At 36.2% G+C, this 11,419-nt stretch overlaps 1 protein-coding gene across 4 annotated transcripts; it reads left to right on the top strand.

Annotated features, from left to right (window-relative positions):
* The first annotated feature begins 2,820 nt into the window (after positions 1-2,820).
* Positions 2,821-10,882, top strand: MOCS2 (molybdenum cofactor synthesis 2). Of its 4 annotated transcripts, none has more exons than XM_039869921.1 (6): positions 2,821-2,942; positions 4,074-4,218; positions 6,588-6,715; positions 7,264-7,414; positions 8,374-8,497; positions 10,329-10,882. In XM_039869921.1, exons 2-6 carry the CDS (start codon positions 4,121-4,123, stop codon positions 10,395-10,397), a joined length of 570 nt encoding a protein of 189 aa, XP_039725855.1. In that variant the 5' UTR covers positions 2,821-2,942; positions 4,074-4,120; the 3' UTR covers positions 10,398-10,882. The 4 variants fall into 4 exon arrangements, with proteins under 4 accessions (XP_039725855.1, XP_039725858.1, XP_039725856.1 ...); XM_039869924.1 differs by having other exon boundaries at positions 2,822-2,942; positions 4,074-4,095; XM_039869922.1 differs by lacking the exon at positions 2,821-2,942 and adding an exon at positions 2,978-2,999.
* The last annotated feature ends 537 nt before the right edge of the window (positions 10,883-11,419 follow it).

Below are 11,419 nucleotides of genomic sequence, written 5' to 3'. Positions count from 1 at the left end.
TTGTCTTCCTAACAAGAATGAAAGTTCCATAAGGTAAGGACCTTATTTTTATGGTTCACAGATATATCTCCAGTGCTTAGATAACAATAAGCACTCAATAAATATTTATAGAATAAACAAATTACTTTTAATTATCAAGCAACACAGAAATTTACAAAGATGAAAGCAAAAGTATTTTTAAATCATCCCCAACTCCACTACCCAGATATGGTAAGTGTTATAATTTGGTGAATGTTATTCCATCTCTTTTCTCTGGCATTAAAGTTTCATAGATATAATTTAAAAAAAATGCAATGACACTATATACTATTTTTCTTTTTTAGATTTTAATTTATTACTTGACTTTAACAATAAAATAATGTGAAATGAAGCTAAAGGAATTAGAAATCATCACATTTTTATTCACAAGACATTGTTGCCCCTAATAGATCCTTCTAAAATTAAGAAATAAGATTATGATAAATATTGAGGCTTGAATCGATGTTTTGTAACTACATGTTCCAATTTGGGGCAGTTTCTATTATGTTTTTTTTTTTAATTATCTGATATCATTTACATTTTGTTCCATAACCATAATCCCACAATGGATATTTTTGTTTTATATGTCAATGGACCACCTTCAGTTCTTTTATTTTTACCACTTTATTAATGAGTTTTTTTTAGTTTGATTACTCTCTTACTTGACTGGATTTTTGGCCAAGGGAATTTTTTAAGGATATTTTTTGAGTTTTTGCTGGGGAGTGTCAGGCTTTGGTCTTTATCAGCACCAGCGTGGCTCTATATAATGTTTTTGGCCATGTTTTTGTTCTCAGCCTTTTTTAGATATCGCACACCACCATTGTCTGGCATTGGATGTCACAGATAAGTCTAAGGTCATTGTCATCATTCTCGTTTTTCTGTCTGGATGTGAATATAATTCTTTATCCTCTATGTTTAGGAACTTTACCAGAATATATATTGGTGTTAGTTCTTGTCAATTTTTCTTGCCATGGCTTACTCTAGTTTCATCTCCCACTACTTCCTTGCAGGGGGCACGCCCACCTCGCCAACTATTTGCCCTTCTGTGACCTCACTATGTTGCTCTGGCTTGGCACAGGCTAGTGAAATTCTCTCATCCCTACCACACTCTACCATTTGCTGCTACTCATTCTATCATATTTAGCTCAAGCATCTCCTCAGTGAAGACTTCTTAGAGCATACTTCTCAGGTGACCAGCTACTTCCTCCTCTACCCCCATGAAAAGTAACATCCCTTGCATGACATTTGGCACTACTGTCTCACATCTAGGACTATGAGCTCCAAGGGAAGGGCCACTTAGTTTACATCCGCATAACTACACAAACAATTGAAAACATCTAGGTAAAAATTTGGAAAGGTTGAATGGATAGTATGCCGACAAATTACTGAGCAGCCAGGAACCAGGAAACGTGTAAATCTGATACAGTTCGAATGCTCTGTTTAAGGAACAGTAATCATATACTGGATGGCAGAGTAAAGTGTTAAAGAGAAGCCTAAAGGTGAGCGATTGGAAAAGCCCATTTCCACAACTCAGGTAACAAGTGTCCAGGAGAGTCCGGCGTCTGCTCTCTTACACCTTCCCGCTCTTGTCTAAGGAGACTGGCATTCATGGCCAGCCCTGTTTCCATTTACTGACACCTTTATGTCACACTAGCCTTCGCAACCGACTTGCCAGTGAAAACTAAGCTTTTCGCGGAGTCACGGGCAGGTGGAACCCAGTGGGGGCGGTGCAAGTTCTGCGCATGCCCCGTGCGGGCGGAAAGCGCCATCAGGTTGCGCCTGCGCGCTTGGTCAACCTAGAGTCTCCGCCTCTGCGGCCAGGGCCCAGGAGCTGCGAGCTCGGGCGGAATGGTGATGCGCTGCCAGGTAAGGGTGGGCAACCCTCCCGACATTTCTGCCCCACGCCCCATTCCTGCCTTCACCAGACTCAGCTGGACCCCTCTTCCTACTATCCGCACTTTGGCCGGCGCCTTACTTCTGGGGCCGCTTTGCTCCCGCAGCCCCAGCCGAGGTCAAATCCGCTCTCTGAACTTAGTTTTCTGATGACGACGTCCAGAACCGGCACCGTCTCGACCTTTGCCCTTGGTTCTCAGATTATTCGTTTTGACAAAGACAAGTTTTCAATTTAACTAAGAATTCTTGTGACGTGTGCTTCATCTTTGCATTTGCAAAACCTTGATTATTTGCAACTTCTGATTATTTCGTAGAGAATAATTTTCACTTAGTGTCAGGTGGATTGTCTTACTTGGTCGGATCCCTTAGATACCAGGCCGACTGCATAGGTTTGTTTTAGGGAATATGCCGATTTATCCTGTATTTCAAACTCACCTGCTTTTATAAATGTTAGTGGGTTTTTTTCCCCCCCATTATGTAACTTAATCCTTATCAGTGTAATGTAGCTTAGATTTGAAGGTCATAAGACAACCGTGAAAAACGTGTTTTTAACTTTTTGGTCATTTTTTTACTCAGACATTTGTTCACTGTTTAAGTGTTTATCACAGGTGCTGTAATTTATGTCAGTTAAAGACTAACATCATAGTTTCTAAGAAGATGTTTGGATTTTAGTTGTGGTACACTTACATTTGTAAAACTAGAAAGCATCCAGAAACTTAGTCTGAATTGTACTTAAAACATAAACATTTTTCGAAATTTGAAATTGCAGATATACTGAAATTTCTATGGGTGATTCGTCTCTAACTTATATCATTTGTCTTTGATTAAAGTACTCCATTTGGCAAACAAAACAGCGTGGACAGTCAGAAAAGGACTATGAGTTGTTAAAAGCATTTTCTCTCCTTTCAGGTTGAAGTGTTGTATTTTGCAAAAAGCGCGGAGATAGCAGGAATTCGTTCAGAGACCATTTCTGTGCCACAAGAAATAAAAGCACTGCAGCTGTGGAATGAGATAGAAACGCGACACCCTGGGTAGTTAAAAATTTGTAGAAATCATATGATTGACACTTTCTAATATTTAAAAAATGTGTAAGTGAATAAAGAATAAAAGTAGGAAAGTTCATTTTGATTTCTTTGCTTAACGTCAAAAAGGGTCCACAGTTCTATTTTTCTGGAATTGAAAACGTGAATTCTAGTATTGAAAGTGAACAGTTCCTTAGGGAAGGTTAAACATGTTTTACTGAAAAACACAGTGATCTAGGATACTCCCAAGGGACATGATTATATTTGCTTTTGTAATTTATAAAATACTGAAAATAGAGATTCTGCATTTTTATAACATTAAGTGAAATTGTTAAAAATGTGCGCTTTAAACTTTTATGTCCCTCTTCTTCTTTAGAGAACTCAAAATAGAAGTTTCTAAGATTAGAAGAAAAATGAGATAAACCTTAGCTGCTTTTTGAATTTGTGCAATAACTGATTTTTTTCTTGTATTGAAAATCAGTAATTTTACTGCTGTTGTTCCTGCCTCAAGTTCTTTTTGGAGTAAAATATTAAAGTGGCTTATTTGAAGGTGTTTCAGGAATAGCAATAGTCCACGTAGATGTTTAATTTGGAAATCCTAGTGCTGTGTAAAAGATATTCCACAATGTATGTTCGAGAGGAAAACTGGTCCTTCTTGATTTCACATTTTTTAAAAAATTAAAGTGTCGTGATAATCAGTGACACATGGTGGGGCCTCTTTTCCACTTTATGCTTAATCTCTTACCTGCTGGGAGACACCTGGTTTTATGGGGAGCTTTTGAGCTATACTTAGTATACTAAGGACAGAAGGCTCCTGGGATTAGGAAATTTTTTTTTTTTTGACTTGGTTTGAATGTTGTCTTCAGTCTAGTACTTTTTTCTTTTTTTTGTTTGTTTGCTTAATTTTCCAAGATATACACTATCCAATAAAGAGTTGTTAGCAGTTTACTGTGTTCTTTGTGGTGAATAAGTATCTCCAGTGGATATGTCCTTTCTCTGCAGAATATGAGTTACTTAAAGTAGCAACTTTGCAGGTGGTGCTTCATAAAGTAATACTTATGTATTAGTTTTAATTGTAGCTTAAGAAATTTGAGGTCTAACACAGCATTGATACTTCTCATTATACTTTTTCCTTTTCAGATTGGCTGATATCAGAAATCAGGTGATATTTGCTGTTCGTCAAGAGTATGTCGAGCTTGGAGATCAGCTCCTCCTGCTTCAATCAGGAGATGAAATTGCCATTATCCCCCCCATTAGTGGAGGGTAGTGTTTTTGAGCCACTTGAGTATGTGAGAAATGTTTTTCTTAACCCATCTTGTGGAGAAGGAACACACAGATGATAACTTGTATATGATTTGCTGTAGATTCTTTCTAAGTCTGTCTGCACCAGCTCTTTATTAAAGCAGGAGTTCTTTATTGGTGCAGATAGACTTATAACTACCTATCATCTCTGCATGAATTCTGTTTTAAGAAATTTAATATCAATTTGATATATTTATCCTATTCATTTAACATGGTTTATTGAGATTTTATTATGTGTCAGGCACTGCGCTGGATACTAGAGCATTAATATTCCTATTTCTCAGGAAGGAAAACTGAAATTCAGAGAACTTATAAAACTTGCCTATGATCATGTAGCTAATAAATGGCAGAGCCAACATTTGAACTCAAATTACTGGACTTTTTCTATACTTTTCACAAATATGTTTCCTAATACTGGATAATAGCTCTCCTGGGCACAGAGAAATGTAGAAAAGTTGAATAGCTAGAAAATAAAACGGTGACTGCATAAAAAGAAAACTTACCGTTTTCCAGGTATATAAAGAAACAGCTTTATTATTATAGCTGTGTTGCAGGTGGCAGGTGTCATCTCTCCATTTTTCCAATGTAGTCTATATCTGAGTGGGATGATGTATAAGAACATTTCTTAGTATAGTCTGGAGAGACAGAATGAAGCTTAATTTATTGTCCACTAAAGAAGAAATAATATAGAAATGAACAATTGTGCCTAATTTTAAAAATCTTGGTAAGTTAGGAATGAAAGAAAACTTTCTTAATTTGATGAGATTTTTCTCTAGAACCAAGAGTAATTATACTGAATGGTACAACCTTAGTTTCATTAAAGGAACAAGCCAAGATTTTTTTCCTGTGCTCTTCTGCAAGTCAGTGCCCCCAAAAGTGAAGATTAAATATTGCAAGTCAAATTGTCCAGCATGTCCATAGAGATTGAATCTTCTTCTACAATTTGCAAATAATAGAAAAATTCCTAGTTAAATATGTGTTCTCAATTTTATTTAGAAACTGTGGCCACCTTATCATTACGATTATTTTAGAAAAGCTATTTTTCAGAGTTTGGAGTTCAGAAAACGATGGGCTGCCATTAAAGGTTGTGTGTGCGTGTGTGTGTGTGTGTGTATGTATGAGCAAGAGGGAGGGAGCAAGGGAGGGAAGGATGGAGGGAGATAGAATTATAGCTGTTCTTTGGAAAGATTAGGAAGTTTATTCAACAGTATTGAGTATTTGAGTGTGTTTGATAGGGTTTACGACATGTAGTTTTAGAATCTATGTCCTTGTAGAATCTAGTCATGGGAACCTGGTATGGTTTGAAGTTCATAGAAATTCAATGGAGATGAAACCTCACAGGATTTATTATATCCAGATGCCTCATAGCCTGCAAGGTCCGACCTATCAGCCCATCCTCAGCTAATCTCTTTCGTACTTTGCTCCCTGAGCTCTTGGCCTCCCTGTAGTCTCTGGAGCGTGCCATGTTCTCTCTTGTCTCAGAGCCTTTGCATTTCCCATTCCCTCTGTCTCTGCCTGGGGATCAGTTCCTATTTCTTTACAGGGCTGCCTTCTCATCTTTCAGGTCTCACCTCTACCTATTACCTCTTGAGAGAGGCCTTCCATGATCCTCTTCAGTAACCCCTACCCCAGCCCCCATGCTCTGTCTCAGAGCCCCATTTATTTCCATAACCTACCCTTATTTGTAATTCCTATTGCTTTGTTTCTCTCATTCCAGTATAAGCACCCTAAGTGCAGAAGGCAGGTCTTTTGTTCCTTCTTTTATATCTAGTATGTGAGTTTAGCCTTTGGCACTTAGTGAGTATGTAGTAAGTGGTTGATGAATAAATGAGAAATGCATGGCAAAGGGTTTGGTACAACATCTGGTGAATAGGTGTGCAGTTCATTCTTTTTATTTCCTCAGTTATCTACCGGATTATGCCCTGTCGTGAAATGAATCCAGTGTCTGTGGAGTCACCATCACTCCTGCTTTCCCTTGCTCCTTTTTGTATTAAGGAAAAGGCAGTTCTAGGTGTTATGCTTGGTAGTATAGTGGTTAGAGGTGATGTTTGTGTGGATGATGTCAATATCTGAATCATACTATGATGGGAGATCAGAGTAGCAATTCCAGATTTGGAATAAATTGTCAGATAAGATAGATTATATTTTAAGTGATCATATAAATGGCAAATTCCTTTTTGTATCATTCTTAATTCATTAGGGATATTTATGAATATATTGGGTTTTGCTAAAAATTTACACTTGCTTATTTTTATCTTTCAAATCATGCTTAACATTTCTAAAGTAGAAAAAATAAGAATCGAAACACAGCCTCTAGTACAATGTTAAGGTTTATTAATATCTTATTTCTAGGAAAGATATGAATGAAGTTGAAGAGAAATCTAAAGATATAATAAAATTTACTGCTAAGAAACTTTCTGTAGATGAAGTCTCACAGTTGGTGATTTCTCCACTCTGTGGTGCAATATCTCTGTTTGTAGGTGAGTTGTAATTTTCCCAGCATCTATCGACTGTACTAGACTACGTGTTCAGTGTTAATAGAGGTTATTGAGACACTGAGCAGTAACCCACGGTGGTAGGTAGAAATATTTTTAGCCTTTGTTCTGATTTAGTAATCTTCAAATTAACATATATTAAAGGCATTTTTTTAAAAAAAAAGTAGGATAAAAGACATTATTAGAGAGGTTTCTGTATTTTCCAAATATTGAGAGGAAAACGGTGATAATAATAACTTAATAATACTCCTGGGAACATAATGTTTTCCTTTTAAGTGTCAGGTACTGTTAGGAAATATATCCTGGTTTGTCATGAGTGTTTCTTTTAGCATAATCATTGCCATTTTATTTTCAAACAAAATTATCTTTTGTTTTTTTAATCAAGTTTTAATTTTTAGAAAATTTCAAAGTAATTTTTAGACAAATTAGTATGCTACTTGTCTATTCAAAAATAATCCTTTTTTATTCTATTAATGTGCAATTTCTATTCTAAGGATAAACCTTATCTTAATTGCCTTTTTTTTTTTTTTTAGGGACAACAAGAAATAACTTTGAAGGGAAAAAAGTCGTTAGCTTAGAATATGAAGCGTATCTACCAATGGCAGAAAATGAAGTCAGAAAAATATATAGTGACATTAGACAGAAATGGCCGGTCAAACACATAGCAGTGTTCCATAGACTTGGGTATGATTTCTTTTATTAGTTTAAAAGTTAAGTATAATTGTTTTCTGCCTTGGTACTAATCCTGACTCTGGAGTCTGTCATAGGAGTCCTATATTAAGGTGAGAGGAAGTTTGCCTGTTATTCTGGGAGACCATGGAGATACCTCCCCAAGTGCCTTTAAGGCTGCTTATTGTGTTGTAATACTTGGGGAGGGCCCGATGCTGTAACAGAGTCCATATGTGCTGAGGCTTTTGGGTCCTGCGCTCTTGTGCTAACATGTGCTAAAGGCCTCGAGACCTTTTAAGAATTATTTTGTTGTCTAAACTCTGTTTATATGATAGTCTGTTAAGAAATTTTTTTAATGTAAATGCCTTTGAAGGTTATTAAATTAGTTGACCTTTTTGTACCTCTAAGAAGAGTGGAGCTTTAGGCTCTAAAAAGATTGGAACTATATCCGTCTAATTTATTAGTTATTATTTTGTTATTAATGAATAATTTTATTAATGTTATAAATTTTATTATTTAACATTTATTACTATTTAATATTTTAAATTATATGTTATATTTGTCATTTAGTAACTTTGTTTTTCTAGGCATTACCTGGCACTTGTTTGTTTGAATCAGATGTTTTATTTTCTTCATGATAATTATCTTTTGTTTGTTTGAATCAGATGTTTATTGAATCAGATGTTTGTTTGTTTGAATCAGATGTTTGTTGAATCAGTGAAAGGTCCTTTTCTTCCTGGTACCCATCCAACAGGTTTAGTGAGTAGATAGATGCTAACAAGTTAGCCACACCCTCACATCCCCCTTGCTGAATGCAGCTGGGATGAATTCTGTTTTGTAACTAAACTGGGTGTTTAGATAAAACAGAACTGAATGTTTAATTTTAAGAGTGCTTCACTGGAATTTTTGTTTCATATGTACTAGATTCTTTAACTAAGAGAAGATGGTAACTTTTCCCCTTCATTTTATTAAAGCTTAGTTCCAGTGTCAGAAGCAAGCATTATCATTGCTGTGTCCTCAGCCCACAGGGCTGCATCCCTCGAAGCTGTGAGCTATGCCATTGATCATTTAAAAGCCAAGGTGCCGATATGGAAAAAGGTAAGAAAGTACATAATTTTGCTTTTGGGCATGATTTTTCTGAAGAATTTTTAAAGGATAAGGTGTAAGAGTACATACAGAGTTTGTATTCATGGGTCTTCTCTGACTTGATAGAATTTTGTTTTTTCTATCTGTGAAAGAGGGTGTTTATGTAATATATTTTTCCAGGGTTTGTTAAGCATGAAAAATAGATGTCCCAAAGAATATATGGCACGAAGTAGGCCTCAACAAGTGGTAACAATTAGAATTCCTAGCTTGGACTGTTCCAGTGGTTCATAGACGAGACAACTTCCCTTGGATTGAAATTCCCTTGAATGAGAGAGAAGGTTTTTCCTTTGGAAAGTGGGAATAGTGCATGGGTTTTAGGCAATGGCTAAAAGATTGTTCGAAGCAAAAACCTTCTCCCAGATCTCTTTCCTTTTAGGAAAAGAAAATAGTGGGGTATTGCTTCCTCTGAGAAAATGCATAGTGAGTGAATTTAAAAACAAATAGGAAATTCTACCTTGTTTTTTGTCAATACATCAAACCCATCAATAAGAACAAACCATTCTCAGGTTAAATAGAGCATTCCGAAGAGATGGAAAGGCCCAACTCCCTAATTTCTCCCCTGGTGTTGTAACATCGACAGTGGGATTGGTCTGTACTCTCAAACGTATAATGACACTTGAGTATAGAATTGCCCCCAGCATTGATGCTGGTAGCAAAGCTGAGGAATGAATGAACTGCCCCGTAGGGCAGAAGGCCAGAGTGGAGGACCAGAAGGCCAGTGCTAGAATTTTTAGGAGCCTCAGTCAGTGATAGAGATGAGCAAATTGGACTCAGACCAAGGCCTATGAAATTTAATGACCATATTTTTTGACTAAAAACTGAAGCCTGTTGTTATGAGCGGAAATTTTGAGATCAGAGGACAGGATATGTAAATGAGCTCAGATATCTGCTTGCTTGCTATGAACAAGGCTGCTGCAATTTTGGTAGACTCTAAGGAAAACCCCTGAAGGGGGAGAGGTTGGAGAGCACTGCAAAATGAGTTAGGGGCCTGGGTGGTGTACTCTCAATTTCGTGTTTTGAGAATGAGTGAGGCTTTCTGTGTACTATTCTATCTTTTGAAGGTGGGGGTGGAGTTGTAGGTGTTCAGAGAACAATTGAATTTAGATTCCTATCCCTACAGAAATAGAACTGACTAGAGAGTGAGAAGGGAAAGTAATATGTTCTTATTCCATTCCTTTCCAAAAATGACCTAAATTCTAGTCTGGTTCCAGTGTCAGCCTGTGCTTTGAGGTCATCTGTGATAGAGGCAAGGGGTGGGCAGGTAGGGAGGCCACGGACTTACAGAGCACTTGTCACCGGAGTGCAGCTCACACCTATCTGAGAACTTCTGTGGGCAGTCACAGCTTTCATAGCTAATGAAAATATCCCTTCTGCCTTTGAAAAAGCGTATTTAAAAATGTTGAAGTAGTAGGTATGCTTGGAAAGAAGAAAATGTTTAAAAATGTTTACAACTAAAGACCATCTATCGTGCCTACATGACCTTGCCCAGGCTAGCTCCTGTCTTTGTCCAAAATGGGATTCATTGTTTATTCTGTTCTGTGGTTGTACCTTTTCTTGTTAAGGCTTCTTGTCTGTTGTTTCTCCTACTGGATTGGGAGTCTTTAGGTGCAGGGAACATGTTTATTCATTTTTCTTCTCTCATCGCCTTACATAAATGTTTATTCGATTGTTAAAAGAGGAGCAGATTTAAATAGTTGTGTTATTCGTTTGCCTTCATTATTCAAATATATTTACATTTATTAAAATGCTTAATTTTGAATACCTGTTATGATTCTGTTTTTAGGAAATGTATGAAGAATCATCATCATGTTGGAAAAGAAACAAAGAATGTTTTTGGGCAACCAGTGATTAAATCACTTATGTTTTTAGAGTCCTAAAATTTTAATTTTTCTCCAGAAATTAAGATAGTTCACTGAAACGTAATCTCTTATGTTACACTAGTGGGACAAAAAGGAGGAAAAAAAGCAAAATAAATGGGTGTTTAGGATGAGGTCTTACACTGGAATTAGATGTAGGGGAAAGATTTTAGGGGAAAAAAATGGAAGAATAATGTAAATGTGAGCAAAGACGCCTGTAGTAGAGATACTATTCTATGACTAAATCTGATTGTGACTCGACTCACCGAGATGTGGCGCCTCCTCACTGACTTTGTCCCTGACCTTGCCCCCATGGCCCCACCCACACATCTAGTCCTTGTTATCAGGGAAGCATTACTGGAATGTTGACAGAACTGGAATGTACAACGCATCATTATCAAACAGTCTTGATATGATGTATTTTTAGAATTTATATATTTAAAAAATAAGTCAAATAAACAATTTAAAAAGTTTAAAAGTATTTTTTCTGTTTTTTAAAATTTAGTGATAATACCTAAGACATGTATTTCATTATATGGAAATTTCTAGTATTTCATAATCTATCATCTTACCAAAATACTTATTGTATTTTATCAGTTATTAATATTGTTTGAATATACGGATCAGCATAAAATTGTAAAACCAGGCAAACTGACTAGCAACAGGCTTGGTTTGTGTTACAATATTAGTTGATATTTAAAATTTGACCCACAATCAATTAAGGAAAATCAAATGGTTATTCATTGAAGTATATTCAGATACTTTTCATTTTAGTTGCTTATGTAACATTATCATTAGCAAAGTCATTAAACAAATTTTCTGCAAAATCCTAAACAAGATCCAATTTTTGGTCAACCTATGTACTATCTTGGTAGAACTGAGTATACAAGTTCCATATGGTTCTTGATATAATTTTGGGCAGTTGACATCACAAAATTTGCATTATGCGTATTGGGAACAGAGAGTACTCTCAGACACTTAGGTTGATTTTTTTTGGTAATATTTCTTACATCAAAAA

The sequence above is a fragment of the Pteropus medius genome, unplaced genomic scaffold (genome assembly GCF_902729225.1).
Source record: "Pteropus medius unplaced genomic scaffold, Ma_sr-lr_union100, whole genome shotgun sequence".
NCBI lineage: Eukaryota > Metazoa > Chordata > Mammalia > Chiroptera > Pteropodidae > Pteropus > Pteropus medius.
The sequence above is the reverse complement of the archived record's forward strand: the minus strand, read 5'-3'. Positions and strand labels throughout refer to the sequence as shown.

Excerpts from the sequence above, each read along its gene's own strand:
- MOCS2 (XM_039869921.1), top strand. The coding sequence starts at position 4,121 with ATGTCGAGCTTGGAGATCAGCTCCTCCTGCTTCAATCAGGAGATGAAA. Across the intron at positions 4,219-6,587 it reads AGTGTTTTTGAGCCACTTGA|GAAAGATATGAATGAAGTTG; the intron begins GTATGTGAGAAA and ends TCTTATTTCTAG. Across the intron at positions 7,415-8,373 it reads GCAGTGTTCCATAGACTTGG|CTTAGTTCCAGTGTCAGAAG; the intron begins GTATGATTTCTT and ends ATTTTATTAAAG.